Source organism: Opisthocomus hoazin, chromosome 5, assembly GCF_030867145.1.
Source record: "Opisthocomus hoazin isolate bOpiHoa1 chromosome 5, bOpiHoa1.hap1, whole genome shotgun sequence".
Lineage (NCBI taxonomy): Eukaryota > Metazoa > Chordata > Aves > Opisthocomiformes > Opisthocomidae > Opisthocomus > Opisthocomus hoazin.
In genome coordinates, this window is record NC_134418.1 from 57,989,980 (window position 1) to 58,011,070 (window position 21,091).

The 21,091-nt window shown below is 51.8% G+C and overlaps 1 protein-coding gene across 9 annotated transcripts in view; it reads right to left on the reverse strand.

Annotated features, from left to right (window-relative positions):
- Window positions 1-21,091, reverse strand: part of LOC142361431 (uncharacterized) — a 98,548-nt gene that overhangs the window by 11,972 nt on the left and 65,485 nt on the right. For 8 of the 9 annotated variants that reach the window (XR_012764043.1, XR_012764045.1, XR_012764044.1 and 5 more), the window contains exons 26-29: window positions 20,396-20,899; window positions 19,875-20,021; window positions 13,977-14,480; window positions 13,456-13,602 (exon numbers count right to left, since the gene is read on the reverse strand). Coding sequence is in view for 6 of the 9 variants with exons in the window: in XM_075421413.1 (XP_075277528.1) it covers window positions 13,456-13,602; window positions 13,977-14,480; window positions 19,875-20,021; window positions 20,396-20,899 (1,302 nt within the window). In the remaining 3 variants the exon portion in view is untranslated. Of the gene's footprint in view, window positions 1-13,295; window positions 13,363-13,455; window positions 13,603-13,976; window positions 14,481-19,874; window positions 20,022-20,395; window positions 20,900-21,091 lie in introns of those variants that run through there. The other variant, XM_075421415.1, reaches the window with a different exon arrangement.

A 21,091-nucleotide genomic window follows, 5' to 3' on the forward strand; every position in this document is an offset into this window, starting at 1 on the left:
AGCTGTGATAAGAAGGGAGCGGTGGACAGAGACTAGATCTTATCCCTTGGTTTCGGCACTGGCCAGTGTATGAGACACCAACAGGGCAGAAAGGATCAATTGTCCTATCTGAGATGTTCCAGCATGAAGTTTCCTTTTCAACGGGAATTTTTTCTTACAAATACCTCTCTACACTACGTCTTTTTCCCTTGCTTAAAACAATCACGCAATGACTCTTCATTAGGACAGCAGCTGTACCAGAAAGCCAGAAACTAAACTGGATTAGAGAACAGAAAACAGAGCAAGGAAAGTAGACTTCATTTGCATTAACACCTCTATGGACTGCCTTATATCCGAGCTGCATGGCATGATCTCCGAGCACTGCCTTGGAAAGTGTCAGCAGTGGACACGCAGAAACAACAACAACAAAAATCAGAAAGCTTTTGAAGACAAAACTTCTATAGTTTAGAAAGCTCTTTGCAAGGCTAACCACTTGCAAATACTTTCACTAGTAATTAAAATTACTGGCTCCTTGAAGAAAACGTTGTCTTAGTTAATTGGTCCCTATAGAAAAATCATCAGGCTTAGGGGAAAAGCATGTTTCATAGGAGTGATCAGTTATTAATACAAATGAAAACTCTGAAAACTGTAAGCTACTGAATAGAATGTGCTCTACAGTTGTTTGTGGGAATGAAACCTGTTTGTGCCATTCCCAGAGAAGCCCAAGGAGCCCAGCACAATGAAATATTTACAAAGAATGAGACACTCCACGGATTCCTACCCTGCTTCTAAGACCAGCCAGTGCCTGGCATCTGTGGCAACATTTCAGACTGTTTAACATACCAGTAATAGACGATCAAGATTAAAACAGAGTGGTGTCCAACCAAACACGCGCTTGCACCGCAGCCCAGAGCACGGCCGGCATCTCCGTGGCAGAAGCTGTGCTGCCCGGCCGAGCGGCAGGCTGTGGCGGTGGGACCTGGCCCAGGCAGCCCGCAGGCTGGCTACGTTTCCTGGCAGCATGGCCTGGGCACCTTCCCAGGCAGCTGCAGTGAGCCCCGGGCACAGCAGGGCCCCGGGACCCTTAGTGGGCACAGCCCTGCCGGCGGGCGGGGGGTCGGTTGCACCCCGTTTGCATGGCCGAGCCTCCCAGACGCTGTGGAGATTCCCCAGGCGGAGGAGCCCACCCTGCGGCGTCGGCGCGAGGCAGGCGCAGGCACCACGTGCGAGGTGCTGCCTGCGCACACCTTCCTCCTCGCTGCCCTGAAGGTCACCATCCTACATCCCTGCCGACGGTGCCAGAGGCTTGCCACCCAGTTCCACCAGCTGGACTAACAACATCCTGCCTCCTGCCGTGTCCATAGTACAAGGCTGGCATTTTTTTTTTCAGCTGGTGAAATGCATCCGCTTAGCTGGTGTCATGTCACCAGGTACGATTTCAGCTGCATAAGCCAGTAATGATACATTTGAGGCGCAATCACCAGCATCTAGTGACAAGCTACTGAGAATACCTGACAGTTCAGGGAGGTAAAAAAGGCCTTTGTGATGAGCCAAAAATGAGTTTTGCCAGTGGCAACACTGTTAGATAGTTTGCTTTTCTCACATATGTTCAGTTTAATAATTAGTCTCCTTTTTTTGCTTTTGGTGCACATCTTGTTTTTCCCCAAGTGCCAGCTACCCTTTTTCAGTTTGAAGGTAGATACTAACTAGCAACAGATAGGAGAGCAGAACTTACCATGGGTAGCATTTCCAAAACCATAAAACTATTCATTCTGATGTTTTGCTTCTTACCAAAATCCCACCTGCTCAGATGACAGGCACCCCATGTTTTTGAATCACACAGACGGTACGTCTTTGACAGCCACGCCAACAGCAGGACAGCAGCTCTCTGAAGCTGGAGTCGCCACACTCAACTCAATCCCCTGTCTGGTTCAAGTCCTCTGACCGCTAAAGGAGCCCAACACGTGAGGAGTAGTGCAACGTCCCAGGCACAAATCCGGCTCACGCCACACCATGGCCATGTGGTACCAGCGAGCTGCCTGTGGCCCTGCCAGCGGGCAAAACAAGTGAGGGAGAAGGTGAGCACATGAGCAGGGGAAACCGTCCGGCACGTCGCGGGGAGAGCTGGCAGGCTGGGGTGAGGGCTCTTCCTCACAGAGACCAAAGCTCGCCTCTACCTATCCTGCAAATACAGCTGTCAGAATGAAGAATGAGAAACGAGATGATCTCATCAATACGGTGTGAGGTCAGAAATTATGGAGTGTTCTTGGGAAATCTGGGAAATTTATTTTTTTCTATTGGTATATAAAACCAGAGTATCCAAAGAGTGGTTTTGTTAGAGCAATGCAAGAACTTGTAGAGTCAGCGTGTTCCTAACCAAAGGATTCATTTCCCTAATTAATAAAATCATACACACAAGTGCCATTTATAAATATTTTAAGTATTTTAAATAATGAATTGTCATTTTTCCAGTTCCTTACAATCAGTACCACACTGTTCATCTGGGAGTCCCCTGATGCCCCAGGTCTTAGGCAGCCCAGGAGTGCCGTGGGAGCTGAGCTACCTCTAGCTTACCAACTCTTGCTTTCTCTTCTGAAAAGCTGAAGTGGGTCTAATTCAGCTGTCCACTGCTGATGCAAACCCATTCTGCCACTTCACCCTCTCCAGCACGCTCTGAACGCCGGGTCTCTTTCAAGGCGGCTTCTACCCACATGGCCAGAACCCTTCCTCCCAGCTGCAGTGCTGGCAGTGGGGGCTGGCGAGCGGCTGCGCCAAGGTGACAAACCTGCTCCCCTGCGGGCTCTCTGCCCCTGGGCAGCCCCCCACATGCCCTCCCGCCGCATCCGAGCAGCCCTCACACAGCAGTGCCCGTGGGGTCCTCTCCCTGGGACCCTGTGCCACTGCAGCGCCCGCAACACAACGCAGAGCCTGCACTGGGGCAGGGACCCGCTCCTGGCACTCCTGATTTGCAGAGCAGGAGCATGAGACAAGAGCACCCTGAGATGCTGTGCAGACCACTCCGGTGCGCGCCTGCGACAGATGAACCAAACCTCTTACCTCTGGCATTTCCATCCCACGCTCGGTAACGCAGCAACACATCGAACAAGCCAGTGTGCTTCACCACCCGCCCCCGTACAGCAGTAGTTTTAATCCCGACCCTTCCAGGGAACCACTGCTGAGGCAAACCCCTGCACTGCTCTCTGCCTCTGTTCACCTAAAACACTCGAACTGCAGCCCGTGTGTACCAAAATATGCATCTGTAAACAGCCTTGCTACCATCATGCTCACAAGCCACAGGCTTTGCTTTGCATGGGCATCTGCATGACACAGCTTTCGTGGCACAAACACTCAACACAACACCAGTCATTCCGTTAGAAAGCAGAGATAAATACTGAAGATCAGGCACTGCTTGATTGGCAAGTATTATTCTTACCATGAAATCATTTGCAAAAATTCAAGGAACTACACGTACAGGTTTTTTTATAGACCCAAGTAAATGTGCAGGTGTGCATACGTATACAGAAAAAAACAAACCCCTGGAGAAAGTCCTTAGTGTGAATTTGAGTTCTGAACACTCCACATGCCAGATGTATTCAGCTGTAAAGTATGTAAACACTGATTATCTATTTACTGCACATTTTTACATTGAACAACACTGAAAACGTCTTGGTCTAGTGAATAAGCTGCTTCCAATTCTACGGACATTCCCTAGTTAAGAGGAGAAGACCACTGTTGAATGGTCAAAAGTCAAACATGTGTGCTGCAAGCAAACACTGTACGTCTTGCACAGAACAAACACTGCAACTGCACCACTCAGGATCACTTGATGCAATGCTTTCATTTAAAGTGCTGAGGACTGTACCACTATTATTAGTGTCTTTTGTCTACTTTTCTCTTTCAAAGCACTTCCTGGTATCCAGACTGAAAATACAAATGCATATGCAACTGCCTTTATACAGGAGGGAACAAACATGGATTACCCGATCACATGTAAATTTCCTATCCCATGTGTATTGATCTTAAGTGACTTACAGTAACAATCCACTCAAAACCCTGCAGCCCACCAAGCAACACCTGCCAGCCACTACGCACACAGTCCTGGACATGCGGCCTGTCAGGGTCTCGGGGAGCCCTCGGAGGTGCGGCAGAGCCAAAAGGCAGCCTCCAGCAACAGATATGCGCAGCCAGCGCTGGGCTGGCACGGCTTTACACCGATCACCCCACCTGCAGTTTCAGCACAGGCTCCGTGGGCCCAGGACGTTACTGCTGACCGACACCAGCAAAGGCAAAAGGCCAGGCTTTATTCATTTATAAATATGCTAGAATTGTTCTGACTGAACAATGCTCAACAACATTTCAAAGTCCCAAGACCGCCGTGAAGTGTGGCCAGCAGCAAGCCTGGATCCGGGAGGCGAGCGAAGCCCACCCGCCCGGCAGCACAGGCATCCTGCTCGCTGCAGGGCTCGGGGGCTGTGCCCCAGGCTAAAAGCCCCTGTGCAAGGCCACCATCCCCCCACGGCCCTGCCCTTCCCCGTCTCTGCTGCACACCCCCAGATGCTCTCATCGCAACCAAAGCATTAATGTGCACAAGTGCCCATGCACGGCAATGAAGACAGCCCCGATTGACAGTGAAGAGTCTGCAGTTCAGAAAGGCAAGTGACATGCAGAAAAATGCAGTCAGGACATAGGCACAGAGTCAAACACAGGCACGCTGTACAGACACACACCTCTTGTCCAGCAGAAACACGCACAGCACATCTGCCCTCGGCCCCCCCCTCCCGCCAGCCAGCAGAAGCAGGCAGTGCCCGGGGGAGAAGGCGAGGTTCAGCCAGTCCAATATTTCTCTGTGTTTTGGGAAAAACAAGCACAACAGCTGTGGAACAATCCTTGTGATTATTGTCTTTATAGTTATGAAGGAGTGCTGTTTCCTGGGCTGGCATATGCAGGCTCATTGAGTTGTCTGCTGCACACCAAGAAGCTGCTCCAGTAAAATGTGACAGACGGTTGTGCTACTCGTGGAGTGAAACAAAGGAGTGAACACCCCAACCAGCACAGATCTGTGGCGATTTGTGTAAATGTTGCAAGACACAGCACTGAAGGATCTGCAGAAAAAGCTTAGAGGAGAGTTTATTCCCCATCCTGGCGCTGTACTAAGGGCACAATAACTGCATCTGGGTTTACAACATCCTACAAAACAACGAGAAAAACGTTAGCTTTACAGAAAACGTGCTAAACTTCGAGCTACCGAGATACCGCTGTAACAGATTTCCTACACGCAGATGTCAGAGTAACCAGAGCGGCTGGGTGCTGCGGTCGACCTGGAGCACCAGAGCCGGCGGTGCTGCCAAGTCTGACCGGCTGCCACCAGCTCTGGGGAAGGAGCAGCTCAGTGACCGAGGGGCTGCGAGCATCAGTGCGAGAGCAAAGACATCTGCAACGAGACTTTGACAACAGGCAAGAATGCAGAGGCTGCCACCCGAGAGGATTTATTGTCCCATGTCCAGTGTCCTGGGTTCGGCCAGGACAGGGTTAATTTTCACCAGAATCCAGGAAGGGACACAGCTGGGAGGGCTGACCCAATCTGGCCAAACACAGCAGGGTACTCCATACCATGTGCCGTCATGCTGGGTTCCGGTGGGGGAGAGCGGGGCGGCGGGAACTCACTCACGGCTCGGGAGCGCACAGCGGCGGTCAGGTCTGGGAGAGCGGCTCTCTGGGTTGTGCAGTTTGTGTTGTGTTTTCTCATGATCTGTATCGTTGTTGTTCCTGTTCCCTTTGTTTGCTGTTCTGTTAAACTGCCCTTATCCTGACCGACCAGTTTCTGCCTGTTTCTTTCCATTCTCCTCCGCACCCCGGTGGGGGAGGGGCAGCCGCGTGGCCCTTTTGTTGCCAGCCGCAGCCAAACCATAACATTCAATTTGGCACCCAATGTGGGGCGGGGATAATGGCAGGACTGAGCCGTGTGTGTTAAAACAGCTTTCTTAGATTTTGTTAAAATTTATCATACGCATTTACTGTGTTAGTTAAACAGTCGCCGGTAAGAATGTTTCTGACTTTGATCAAATGGCTGTGGTATTTGAATCCTTATTTGCTGTATGTGTTCACTGCCATGCTGTTGATCATCACTGGGAAAAGGATCAGGATGATGATTTTGCTCTACTGTATGATATTGACTTATGATATGATAACATCACTGTGCGTGAAATTAGGTTTGTATTTGCATGCGGCACTGCGGTCATTTCCATACCTCAGATCCTATGTCTTAGAATCTGTTAATAATCGAACCCAGTCTGTGGGGAAAACCAGAGGGGATATCTTCCCCTACTCTTTGGACCCCCCTCTCTCTCCTTCAGGCTGGTCCTAACAGCTTTTGAGAATCTGGAGTACCCGTGGGATATGCTCAGGGCAGCACTCTCCTTTTGTTCTGCCTCCTGAATGGGTTTTGGGTCTTGTTTAGGGTTAAGCAAGTAGTTAACAACATCGTGCAGAGACCTGCGCCAGGGCTGGATAGCTGTGAGTGGCTGGGTGTGTGGGACAGCATGGGCAGGTGTCTAGGGCAGTGGGCACCCCCGGTGTTTTTGAAACTCACCCCTGAACAAATGCAGAATCCGGACAATCTAGTAAAATACCTGCAAAAAGTGTGCTGCCACCCTGGGAACTCCAGAGAGACACAAATCACAGCAACGTGCTGGGGTCTGGCCCACGCCTACCGAGCCCTGTTCAACCTGATTCAGTGCTCTAAAGGAGGAGAGGGGGGAAGCGAAGTAGCAGGCACTGTGACTGGTGCTGCCCCCCCAGCCCAGCAGGTAGTCACAGCCCCCCCGACCGGCACCACCGCTGCTGCTGCCACAGCCGCAGGGGCAGCCCCGGTTGCCCCGGCAGGCATGGCAGCTACTCCAGCCCCAGCTCCATCTGCAGGCATTGCGGCTGAGCCTGATAACTAACCTGTGCTGGTAGCAGTCACCCCTGTAAAACTAAAGACGCAAAGAGAGCAGATCGCTCCGCGAGGGATGACGATGAGCCAGGGTCATCGCGGGAGATAGAGACAGAGATCATCACCCGGTCCCTGTCCCTGAGCAAGCTGCAAGACATGCGGAAAGATTTCAGCCGCCACCCAGGCGAGCACACTGTCACCTGGCTGCTGTGGTGCTGGGATAATGAGGCCAGCAGCTTGGAATTAGAGGGCAAGGAAGCCAAGCAGCTGGGATCCCTGGCCAGGGAAGGGGGCATTGACAAGGCCATTGGGAAAAAGGAACAAGTCCTCAGCCTCTGGAGGAGACTTCTCTCAGGCGTGAGGGAAAGGTACCCCTTCAGTGATGATTTTGTATGTTATCCTGGCAAGTGGACCAATATGGAAAGGGGTACTCAGCACTTGAGGGAATTAGCTGTGCGGAAGCTGGTTTACTATGAAACAGACGATGAGCAGTTACTCACCGACCCAGATGAAGTCCAGTGCACATGACACATGTGGAGGAAGTTTGTGCAGAGCGCACCATCCTCATATGCCAACTCACTGGCAGTAGTAAACTGGAAAGGTAAGGAGGCATCAACGGTGGATGAGGTGGCTGTCAGACTCCCGCAATATGAGGAAAGTGTCTCTTCCTCCCTTGTCTCAGCTGTGGAGAAACCGGCCCGGGAGGTCCGGCAAATCAAAGAGAATAGGTCCTACTCCCCACCTGTACGGGCCAGCATCTCAGCTATTAGGGGCAAGCGTTTCTCTGCTCAGGAGAGAGGATACAGAGGCTACACACCACGGGGCACCCTGTGGTTTTACCTGCGTGACTACGGAGAGGACATGAGGAAGTGGGATGGAAAACACACCTCAAGTCTAGAGGCACGAGTGTGTGAGTTGTGAGGTAAAACAATCACCAAAGGGGATTCTGTTAGGAAAAGTGCTGCTCCAGTTTCCAGCAGCCAGCTCTCCAGACCAGGTAGACAGTTTGATCTTGATTCCGATCCTCTGGAAGGGACCTCCACGTCATTCTTACAGCAGGTGAGCAGCAAATTCTCTGACCAGGATTAGAGGGGCCCTGCCTCCAGCCAGGTGGAGGAAAGGGACAACCGTGTCTATTGGACGGTGTGGATTCGGTGGTCTGGCATGTCAGATCCACAAGAGTATAAAGCTCTAGTGGACACTGGTGCACAGTGTACTTTAATGCCATCAGAGTTCAAAGGGTCAGAGTCCATTTGCATTTCGGGAGTGACAGCGGGGTCCCAAGAGCTGAGTGTATTGGAGGCTGAAGTGAGCCTCACTGGGCAGGAGTGGCAGAAGCACCCCATTGTAACTGGCCCTGAGGCTCTGTGCATCCTTCGTATAGACTATCTTAGGAGCGGGTATTTCAAGGACCCAAAGGGGTATCGGTGGGCTTTTGGTATAGCTGCTTTGGAGATGGAAGAAATTAAACAGCTGTCCATTTTGTCTGGTCTCTCGGAGGATCCTTCCGTTGTGGGGTTGCTGAGGGTTGAAGAACAACAGGTGCCAATCGCGACCACAACAGTGCACCGGCGACAGTATCGTACCAACCGAGACTCCCTTCTCCCCACTCATCAGCTGATCCGCCAGCTGGAGAGTCAAGGAGTGATCAGCAAAACTCGTTCACCCTTTAATAGTCCCATATGGCCAGTGAGAAAATCTACTGGAGAGTGGAGACTGACAAAAGACTACCGTGGCCTGAATGAAGTCACACCACCTCTGAGTGCTGCCGTGCCACACATGTTAGAACTTCAATATCAGCTGGAGTCAAAGGCAGCCAAGTGGTATGCTACAATTGACATCGCTAATGCATTCTTCTCCATCCCTTTGGCAGCAGAGTGCAGGCCACAGTTTGCTTTCACCTGGAGGGGCATCCAGTACACCTGGAATCGACTGCCCCAGGGGTGGAAACACAGTCCCACCATTTGCCATGGACTAATCCAGACTGCACTGGAAAAGGGTGAAGGTCCAGAACATCTGCAGTACATCGACGACATCATTGTATGGGGTGACACAGCGGAGGAAGTTTTTGAGAAAGGGGAGAAAATAGTTCAGATCCTTCTGAAAGCCAGTTTCACTATTAAGCAAAGTCAAGTCAAGGGACCTGCGCAAGACATCCAGTTTTTGGGAATAAAATGGCAGGATGGGCGCCGTCAAATCCCAATGGATGTCATCAACAAAATAGCAGCTATGTCTCCACCAATCAGCAAAAAGGAAGCACAGACCTTCCTGGGTGTTGTGGGTTTTTGGAGGATGTACATCCCAAATTACAGCCAGATTGTAAGTCCTCTGCACCACGTGACCCGGAAGAAGAATGATTTTGAACAGGGCCCTGAGCAACGACAGGCATTTGAACAGATTAAACGGGAGATAGTTCATGCCGTAGCCCTTGGTCCAGTCCGGTCAGGGCAAGATGTTAAAAACGTGCTCTACACCGCAGCCGGGGAGAATGGCCCAACCTGGAGTCTCTGGCAGAAAGCACCAGCGGAGCCTCGAGGTCGACCCCTGGGATTTTGGAGCCGGGGATACAAAGGATCCGAGGCCCGCTATACTCCCACTGAAAAAGAGATTCTGGCAGCATATGAAGGCGTTCAAGCTGCTTCAGAAGTGGTCAGCACTGAAACACAGCTCCTCCTAGCACCATGATTGCCGGTCCTGGGCTGGATGTTCAAAGAGAGGGTCCCCTCTACGCATCATGCCACCGATGCTACGTGGAGTAAGTGGGTCGCGCTGATCACCCAGTGCGCCCGAATGGGAAACCCCAGTCGCCCAGGAATTCTGGAGGTAATCATGGACTGGCCAGAAGGCAAAGATTTTGGAGCATCGCCAGAGGAGGAGGTGACACGTGCTGAAGAGGCCCCACTGTATAACCAGCTGCCAGAAGATAAGAAACTGTATGCCCTGTTCACAGATGGGTCCTGTCGCATTGTGGGGAAGCAGCGGAGGTGGAAGGCTGCTGTATGGAGCCCTACACGACAAGTTGCGGCAACTGCCGAGGGAGAAGGTGAGTCAAGCCAGTTTGCAGAGGTGAAAGCCATCCAGCTGGCTTTAGACATTGCCAGTCAAGAGAAGTGGCCAGTGCTCTATCTTTACACCGACTCCTGGATGGTGGCCAATGCCTTGTGGGGGTGGCTGCAGCAATGGAAGAAGAACAACTGGCAGCGCAGAGGCAAATCTATCTGGGCTGCCCCATTGTGGCAAGATATTGCTGCCTGGCTGGAGCACTTGGCTGTAAAAGTCCGTCACGTGGACGCCCACGTCCCTAAGAGTCGGGCCACAGAAGAACATCGAAACAACCACCAGGTGGATCAGGCTGCCAAGATTGAAGTGGCTCAGGTGGATTTGGACTGGCAACATAAGGGGGAACTATTCATAGCTTGGTGGGCCCATGACACCTCAGGCCACCAATGAAGAGATGTGACAAACAGATGGGCTCGTGACCGAGGGGTGGACTTGACCATGGACACCATCGCACAGGTTATCCATGAATGTGAAACATGTGCTGCAATCAAGCAAGCCAAGCAGGTAAAGCCTCAGCGGTATGGAGGACGATGGCTAAAATATAAATATGGGGAGGCTTGGCAGACTGACTACATCACACTGCCACAAACCCGCCAAGGCAAGTGCTACGTGCTCACAATGGTGGAGGCCACCACCGGATGGCTGGAAACCTACCCTGTGCCCCATGCCACTGCCCGGAATACCATCCTGGGCCTTGAAAAACAAGTCCTGTGGTGACATGGCACCCCCGAAAGAACTGAGTCGGACAATAGGACTCACTTTCGTAACCGCCTCATAGACACCTGGGCCAAAGAATACGGTATCAAGTGCGTGTATCACATCCCCTACCATGCACCAGCCTCTGGAAAGATCGAGCGGTGCAATGGGCTACTAAAAACCACCTTGAGAGCAATGGGGACTGGGACTTTCAAAAACTGGGATACGCATTTAGCAAAGGCCACCTGGTTGGTTAACACCAGAGGATCCACCAACCGGGCTGGTCCTGCCCAGTCAAAACCTCAGCGCCCCGTAGAAGGGGATAAAGTCCCCGTAGTGCACATGCAGAACATGTTAGGGAAGACAGTCTGGGTTAGTCCTGCCTCGGGCAAAGGCAAGCCCGTCCACGGGATTGCTTTTGCTCAAGGACCTGGGTGTACCTGGTGGGTAATGCAGAAGGATGGGGAAGTCCGATGTGTACCTCATGGGGATTTGATTTTGGGTGAGAATAGTCCATAAATAAATTGTATAAAGTTAATTGTTAAAATAACCCTGTCACTCTCTGTTATCACTGTTATAATTGTTGTATGTTATACCAGTAGTATCATAGTAAGAATCATCCAGATTAAAGAAGGATGGATTTTATGATGAAACCTAGCAGAGCACAGTGATGATGGGACTGGACCTGGTTTTCAACAACTGGCACCCAGCAACTTCATCAAGATCAACATCTCCTGCAGACTGTGGGCACGGGCCACACCAGATGCATCAGCCGTGAGCTCCGGATGCAGCAAGTGACCGCCCATCACCACACATCACCTCTCCTGCCACGGAAGACCATTACGACAGATGGAGCCTGAAGTCATGGATTAAATGAACTCAACGGATACTTTAGAGTGATGATCCATAGACTAAGGGAATGATATCTGGAGACAGGAGAAGTGGTGGTGATCAACTGGACAATGGGGGACCTGGGCATGACATAGATGGTATGGAATAAGGGGTGGATAATGTCCTGGGTTTGGCCAGGACAGGATTAATTTTCATCGGAATCCAGGAAGGGACACAGCCGGGCAGGCTGACCCAATCTGGCCAAACAGAGCAGGGTACTCCATACCATGTGCCGTCATGCTGGGTTCCGGTGGGGGGGGAGCGGGGCGGCGGGAACTCACTCACGGCTCGGGAGCGCACAGCGGTGGTCCGGTCCGGGAGAGCGGCTCTCTGGGTTGTGCAGTTTGTGTTGTGTTTTCTCCTGATCTGTATCGTTGTTGTTCCTGTTCCCTTTGTTTGCTGTTCTGTTAAAATGCCCTTATCCCGACCCACCAGTTTCTGCCTGTTTCTTTCCATTCTCCTCCGCACCCTGGTGGGGGGAGGGGCGGCCACGTGGCGCTTTTGTTGCCAGCGGCAGCCAAACCATAACACCCAGCTACCAGCAGCAGGCACTTCAGCACAGGAAAGGGGACGAAGCAGTGTATGCTCCGCTCCTGGCAGGGCCCAGCCTGGGTACTCAGCGGGCACAGGGACACGGCCACCCACACAGGACTCACCTCACGAGACCGCAGTCCTCTCGCCCGCGCCGGCAGCTCCAGGGCCGCCTGGGCTGGCTCCACGGGCACCATCCGTGTTCTGCTTCCCGACGCCGGCCACGCTCCCCACTCTCTGCGTGACACCCGCTACCTCTCCCTCCCTCATCCTTTCGTGAAGGCCTGGCTGCTCCCCCGTGGCTCCTGCCCCCACCTGCTCTGTCCCCCTGAGCAACCTGTCCCCTGCCCCTCAGCACCCCTGCCCCGGGAGCCGCCGGGCACAGCTATGTGCCTCCTGCAGCCCCTCTGCCCCCCGGCCCCGCTCCCCCTTCCAGAGGTGCCGGGGTGCTCAGGGCAGCATCTGCCTTCGGCTGCTCCCCGAGGGACGTGGCTCCAGGCGGTTTCCCCAACCACAGGCAAATGAGACGTGCTGTGCCCCACTCTTGCCCTGCCTCAGCCTCTGCCGGCACTGGCCCCCTTCCCTCGCACCGCAGCACAGCCTCCCGGCTCACCCCTCGCCCGCAGGCTGCGGCTCCATCAGCCTCCCCTTCGCTGCCCCCCTTCCCTCGGCGGACACCCCCGCTACCACCTCTGTCCTGCTCCGTACCCCCCACCCTGCAGACACATGCACTGCTCCCGTCACCCTGTCCTCCGCCGCCGCCACGACGCCATCCCCAGCCACCGCCGCCTGCCCCGTCACTCCCTCGGACGGAGGCCCTCGCCCCGCCACGCTGCCCACCACAGCAACGGCCACCACGCCTGCCTCCCCTGCCCTTCTCGCAGCCGGAAGCCCCGCTCCGTCCACCGGCCCCCGATCCCTCGCAGACTCCAGACATCCCTCTGTCCCCACTGCCAACCCCCCGGGACCTGCTGCTTCACCCGCAGCCTCCTCCCTGCCTCCTGGCTATGCTCTGGCTGCCTCCACAGACGCTACCGACACCCCGCATCAGATTTTTCTTCCACTGTACTGCAAAGGGAAACTCACGGGAGTCCTGCTTTCCACAGCTGTTTTCTTGACTGGCAGCCAGTTTTTTCATGGCCTGGATTCTTTACCCGACACCATTCCAAGTGCCAAAAAGTGTTAATTAGACATGACCACAGAATTCAGCCAGTCATCACCCGATTTTATACATTAGGAAAGAAAAGAGCACAAGGAGAGGGTCTGATAGCCTAGAAAGAAAAGGGAAAGGGCAAACACTTCTATAACAAGACCTCAGATGAAGAAGATCTAATCCATGTCCCCGGATCGACGGCCAACCTCACCTTCATTGGCATCACGCTCTGTACTTGTTATGTTCTCTTCTTCCTCACCCACGCAGGAATCAATAGGTTCAGGTTCGGAATTCACATGACGATCATCTCCATCTGCCTTTGCTGTTTCCTTCTGGACTGGTTTGCAATCTTCAAAAACTGTCACAAAGTTACAAAAGAGGAGGTAAGAAAGAGAACCATTAAAAAGCAAAAGGGGTGTGGAAGTCATCCAGCTGTCTCAGCTTGGTTTAAAGTCTGAAATCTCAGGGCAGACCCAAATGGAGCCATGTAAAAAGGCTTCATGTAAAAAAGACTGGCCAAAGCCTTAGACTGGAAACACCAGAAAACAAACAATAAACCCAGGTTGCATTCTGGGCGGTTATTTAGCTCACAGCAGTACACGGTATTCTTGTAGCTTGAAAATAGTCCAGCAGCTGCATTCCCTGTGCTAGACCATGACTTAGCATAAAGGCAAACACAGCAACACCTGCATGCGCTAGTCACTCACAGCTGTGCAGACGGACTGTACTCACCACCTCCTCCGTCACCCTGAGCAGACTCTTCATCGCTATCCTCCGCTTCCATCGTGTTGCTTTCCAAAGGCACCAGAAGGCTTTCTTCCCCAGCATCGCTCCTGATACTTGCATTCTTCTCCCCATCTTCCCGTACGGCACTTTCTACCGACCCAGTCTGTTTGAGTTCTCCATTAACTGCAGGACTTTGATGCTGTCTTCGCATTATATTTTCATGAAAAATTCCAGTACCTTCCCCTACTGTTAGATCTTCCGACTCTGCCTTTTCCGCTTCATCTATTCCTTCCTCTTCCGGTGCAAAAGTTTCCTGATTTTCCTCCATTCTCAGCGGTTTATTCTCCCCGTGCTCATTTCCGTATTGTGCACGTGCTGCGTTATCAGATGCCTTTTCAATATCATACTCCTCTTTGCCCATAACACCGTCTTTCTCCATTTCACCATCAGAGTCATCTTCACTGCTGCACGGAGTACCGGCAGAAGAGAGAGAGCGCGCAGATCTCTGATCTACAAATAGCAAACATAATTTTGTTTTAGTATTTGTCACTAAAACATCTGCATTCGTTGGCCACTAGTTCCCTTTGGTACGCACAAAGGAACAGATGCTCCTCTGATATCAACCTCTGAATTACACCATCTGATGATAGCGTGACAAAATTCCAGTAAGTGTAACAGAAGAACATTGCCCACAGGTATCGAAGTGTTAAAATCAAAGCCATTTAACATATTTTTGTCCAACAATGGAAATGAACCAGATTAGCTCCGTCAATCACTTAGAAATACACCTCCAAAAGCACCTCTAAATATGACTCCAGTTTTAGAATAGTTTCTTGCGCTCCATTTGATAAAAGATTGCAAACATAGCAACTGTCCTTTAGTGCACTTCTGTTATCTCAGTGAATACGATAAAGATCTCCAAAATCACGTGCAAACCACTCAAGCTGGACTGGAGATGAAGTTCACTGTCTCGCTGCTCCCTGCTGCCACTCTGCCCTTCCTGCCCTCCAGAGCCAGGCCCGCCTTGCTCTCGGGGCATGCCTGCTGCAGGGGAAAGCAGAAGGTGCGCAGGGCAGCTCAAGCAGCTGCAGACAGTGAAGGAACCAGAAGAAGAGAGGACAAGCTGGGAAGAGAATTTCCAGAGAGAGAATGGAGGTGGGGGAAGGAGGGCAGGGAGCACAGCAGGTTGCTTCCTCCCACCAGACCACGCATCGCCTGAACACTAGACCAGACTTTAAAAGTAAAAACTCTACATTTTGCAATACAAGAAATCAATACAAGAAATGGCGATTTCAGCGAAGCCACCGAGGCGAAGGGCTCCGCGAAGGCCTCGCGGAGTGGACAACCGCGCCGGGGAACCCTTTCCTAAAGCGGCAGGATCGACAAGTCGAAAGCGCAGGCAGGGAGAAGGCACCTCACCACCCCCCCCCACACCCCCCCCCCCCCCAGCAGGCAGGGGTCAGCCGCCAACGAGCGCGCAGCTCTGACGCGGCGGGGGCGGGGTCAGCGGTAACGAGGCGCGGCCCTCCCGAGCACAAGCGCCAACCCTAGGGAGCGCGAGCGGCCGGGAGCGCGGCGCCGCAGTTGGCGCAGGCAGCGCGCGCAGGGAAGGCGGAGCCCTCCCCCAGCCCCCGGGGAAGCTGAGGAAACTCATCTGCAGGAAGGAAGCTCGGCCATGGCACCCCGCCGTCAGCAGGCTGCTGCTTCCCTGCTGGTCAGAAAGGAAGCCTCGGCCCAGACTGAGGTCCCTGGAAAGCACGCGGCTGCCCAGGCCTCTGGCTGCAGCGAGTGCCGCCAGCTAGCGCTGGAGACGGACAGCAGCAAAGGGAATGGCCGCACAAGGTGCGACCAGGTGGACTATCTGCTCTGCCTGGTGGCAGAGCTAAGAGAAGAGGTAGATAGGCTAGGGAGCATCAGGGAGGCCGAGCAGGAGATCGACTGGTGGAGCCGTGCCCTGACAACCCAGGAGTCTACCCAGGAACAACCTGTAAAAAAGGCCCGGGACCAAAGGGCACTAGTAACCTCCCCCCACCAGGCTGCAGGAAGGGACGTAAAGGAAAACAGCGAGTGGAAGCGGGTCCGCAATCGGGGCAGGAGGCCAACCCTTCCCTTGCCCACCACATCTCCACAGGTGCCTCTGCATAATAGGTATGAGGCTCTAGATGTGGAGGACAAGGCGGTGGATGGTGCAGGGGCTGACCCATCCACAGCGGAGGAGGCACAAAGATCAGAAGGACCTCCCTCTCGTATTACTACCAGCTCCACAAGGAGGAAGAGACGAGTCATAGTTGTAGGAGACTCCCAGCTGAGGGGAACAGAGGGTCCGATATGCCAGGCAGACCCTCCTCTCAGGGAAGTCTGTTGCCTCCCGGGAGCACGGGTCAAGGACATTGCTAGGAAACTTCTTAGACTGGTCCGACCCTCAGACTATTATCCTCTGCTGCTCTTCCACGTGGGTGCAGACAAAGTTGCAGTAAGTAGCCCGAGGGTAATTAAAAAAGAATTCAAAGCCCTAGGACGATTAGTAAAGGAATCTGGAGCACAGGTTATCTTTTCATCGCTCCTTCCAGTGGTGGGCAGAGACGTTGAGCGACATAGGCAGTCTCAGTCTACTAACACATGGCTCCGTGACTGGTGTCACCGCCACAACTTTGGGTTCTTTGACCACGGGATGACATACACAGCACCAAGCTTGCTGGCATCAAATGGGAGCCAGCTTTCTCAAAGGGGGAAGAGGATCTTTGCCCAGGAGCTGGCGGGGCTCATTGACAGGGCTTTACACTAGAGGGGAAGGGGGAAGGGGAACCTATCAGGCTTGCCAGCGACAGGCTAGGGGAGGATACACAATGGTTAGAGGGACGGGGGGCTAGTAGGAGCCCTCAACCCGTTGCCCAGCAGCATGCGAGGGACACTGCAGCAATGTGGAAGTCTTGCGGAAGGGAGCTGGAGGCACCTGAGGTATCAGGTGCCAACAAGAAAATACCCATGAAACACCTCAAGGGAAAAAAGGGGTGCTCTGCTATGAAGGTAACGAGGCCGACAGCTCAGATGAAATGCCTCTATACAAACGCACGCAGCATGGGAAACAAACAGGAGGAGTTGGAAGCAATCGTGCTGCTGGAAAGCTACGACCTGATTGCCATCACGGAAACTTGGTGGGATGAATCCCACGACTGGAATGTAGCTCTTGATGGCTACAGGCTGTTCACAAGGGACAGGCAAGGAAGGAGGGGCGGGGGCGTTGCCCTTTACATCAAGAAAACACTACAGAGTGAAGAGCTGGCCCTGAAGAATAACCACGAGCAGGTCGAAAGCTTATGGGTAAGAATCGGAGAGAGAGGCAACAAAGGGAACCTAGTGGTTGGTGTCTACTACAGGCCGCCAGATCAAGAGGAGCTGACAGACGAAGCGTTCTTCCTCCAACTCCAGGAGGCTTCGCGCTCGCAGGCTCTCGTCCTACTGGGGGACTTCAACCACCCGGACATCTGCTGGAAAAGCAACACGGCAAGCTGTAGGCAATCCAGCAGGTTCCTAGAATGCATTGAGGACAACTTCTTAAGCCAGGTAATAAGCACCCCTACCCGAGGGGATGCGATACTAGACCTGGTGGTCACCAATGCGAGTGAGCTCGTTGGGGATGTCAACATCAGAGGCAGCCTGGGCTGCAGAGACCACGCGCTGGTGGAACTAATGCTACTGAGGGAAACGGGAATAACGAAGAGCATAGTCAGGACCCTAAATGTTAGGAGGGCAAATTTCCAGCTCTTCAAGGAGATAGTCAGAAGGACTCCCTGGGAAACGGTCCTCAGGGACAGGGGAACAGAACAGAGCTGGCAGGTCTTTAAGGATGTATTCCACAGAGCGCAAGAGCTCTCGATCCCCAAGTGTAAGAAGTCAGGCAGAGAAGGGAAGAGACCGGCATGGCCGAGACAAGAAATGCTGGTCAAACTAAGGAAGAAGAGGGAACTGCACAGGCAGTGGAAAACTACATTTTGCAATATGAAAAACCATGACTTCATCCAAGACGCATCTTGCACCAGGTTTGTTGCTTATGTTTACCACTAGATTTCTGTCCCTTGTATTTTAAAATTTTTCTTCTTTTATACATGGACTTATATTAATGAGTTATCAATCACTGTCGTATTTTTACAGCACTCACACTGAAAATCCTGCCTCCTGAACCTGGCAGCACTCAGGCCCACTATCAAAATCAGTAACATGTCATCATTTAAGAAACTTCTAATGGAAGTTTTGGTACAAAATGAAATAAAACATCCCAAACTGTCATCCAAACTCAGAGCTAAATATTGCTGTCTCCACAAAAGCACAGTGTCTGGAACTGTCCAGCCGCTAATACTGGACTGAGTCTAACGTAATGGATTTTGCCAGTCCCTGTAACACAGATGCTTTGTTCACTTTGTCTAAAAGAAACCAAATGCTGTGTTGTGCGTGCTATACTCTACGTGTTCACCTGCTTCACCAGCAGAGAGAGGCGTTCATTTACTCTGGCTGCTGCTTACAAAGTATTCCCTCCTGTAAAGTGAGGTCTTGCCTTGGGCAGGAACGGTAACGGCAACCGGGAAGCTGCTTCAGCGCTGAAGTATTCAAAACAAGGCACCATGCGAACCTGAGAAGTTAACAACTAGGAGATTCCAGGCTTTCCAAAGACCTCCTGCCTGGGAAGCAAACATGTTTCAACTATGATTTGGAGGGACAATTGACACAGAAGTCAGGCTGCACAGGAACCACATGTTCTCCTGCCCTGGTCTATGCATCACAAATACAGGTCCTTGTGAAGATCAACATATGCAGACTACTGGACTTTGAAATTAAATGCTATGGACAGTTGTTTGTGGTCAGCTGATGAGACCAAGGCAGAAGCAATCTCGTCTGAGAAAGAATTACTGAGAAATAAGAGAATAACTGACAGACCAGAGATGAGAAGGAACCTCCAGCCTCCTGTATACATCTTCTGGATGAAAGACAACAAACCTTGAAAGGCTACGTTCTTACACTACACAGAGGAAGAAGATCTACAGGCTCCTAGCTGACCAGAAAAAAAAACTTACAACACCCTGGATTAATGTGCCAAAGTCCAAGACAGTGCGCAACTAGCAATTTAAAAACAATATATATGACCTGTTCCTGCCAGCTTAGACTCTTAGAGGACAGAAGAAAGAAATGTAAGAGCAACAGTGCAGACTGAAGCTGGTTTTAACCTATGGTTTTCTTCTCTTCTCAGACTCGTCGCTACTGCGGAGTAGAATCTTAACATTTACTTTCACTACAGCTCATGGCTGCAGCAGGATGGCTGGCCTTAACACCCCCTGTTTAACACGCAAGGCTCTTCTGTCGGGCAGATCAAGTCTCCAGCGATAAACTGCTAAGGTTGCAAGGACCAGAAACATTCGTGGAGGGAACCAAGATCAAGCTGCAATTTCCTCACTGCCAGTTACGCCAACTGCGAACAGAGAGATGAGTTTGGGAGACAAAGAGGGTACAGCACGGAGACCAGGTCTGCAGTTCGGCTGCAGTTCGGTCCCAGTCCGTCAGTCGCAGCCTGCCCGTCTTGACAATGCCTTTCCCAAGGAGGCCCCACGCTGCCTGGAAGCAAAGGGAAACTCACTGGAGTCCTGCTTTCCACAGCTGTTTCCTTGACTGGCAGCCAGTTTTTTCATGGCCTGGATTCTTTACCCGACACCATTCCAAGTGCCAAAAAGTGTTAATTAGACATGACCACAGAATTCAGCCAGTCATCACCCGATTTTATACATTAGGAAAGAAAAGAGCACAAGGAGAGGGTCTGATAGCCTAGAAAGAAAAGGGAAAGGGCAAACACTTCTATAACAAGACCTCAGATGAAGAAGATCTAATCCATGTCCCCGGATCGACGGCCAACCTCACCTTCATTGGCATCACGCTCTGTACTTGTTATGTTCTCTTCTTCCTCACCCACGCAGGAATCAATAGGTTCAGGTTCGGAATTCACATGACGATCATCTCCATCTGCCTTTGCTGTTTCCTTCTGGACTGGTTTGCAATCTTCAAAAACTGTCACAAAGTTACAAAAGAGGAGGTAAGAAAGAGAACCATTAAAAAGCAAAAGGGGTGTGGAAGTCATCCAGCTGTCTCAGCTTGGTTTAAAGTCTGAAATCTCAGGGCAGACCCAAATGGAGCCATGTAAAAAGGCTTCATGTAAAAAAGACTGGCCAAAGCCTTAGACTGGAAACACCAGAAAACAAACAATAAACCCAGGTTGCATTCTGGGCGGTTATTTAGCTCACAGCAGTACACGGTATTCTTGTAGCTTGAAAATAGTCCAGCAGCTGCATTCCCTGTGCTAGACCATGACTTAGCATAAAGGCAAACACAGCAACACCTGCATGCGCTAGTCACTCACAGCTGTGCAGACGGACTGTACTCACCACCTCCTCCGTCACCCTGAGCAGACTCTTCATCGCTATCCTCCGCTTCCATCGTGTTGCTTTCCAAAGGCACTAGAAGGCTTTCTTCCCCAGCATCGCTCCTGATACTTGCATTCTTCTCCCCATCTTCCCGTACGGCACTTTCTACCGACCCAGTCTGTTTGAGTTCTCCATTAACTGCAGGACTTTGATGCTGTCTTCGCATTATATTTTCATGAAAAATTCCAGTACCTTCCCCTACTGTTAGATCTTCCGACTCTGCCTTTTCCGCTTCATCTATTCCTTCCTCTTCCGGTGCAAAAGTTTCCTGATTTTCCTCCATTCTCAGCGGTTTATTCTCCCCGTGCTCATTTCCGTATTGTGCACGTGCTGCGTTATCAGATGCCTTTTCAATATCATACTCCTCTTTGCCCATAACACCGTCTTTCTCCATTTCACCATCAGAGTCATCTTCACTGCTGCACGGAGTACCGGCAGAAGAGAGAGAGCGCGCAGATCTCTGATCTACAAATAGCAAACATAATTTTGTTTTAGTATTTGTCACTAAAACATCTGCATTCGTTGGCCACTAGTTCCCTTTGGTACGCACAAAGGAACAGATGCTCCTCTGATATCAACCTCTGAATTACACCATCTGATGATAGCGTGACAAAATTCCAGTAAGTGTAACAGAAGAACATTGCCCACAGGTATCGA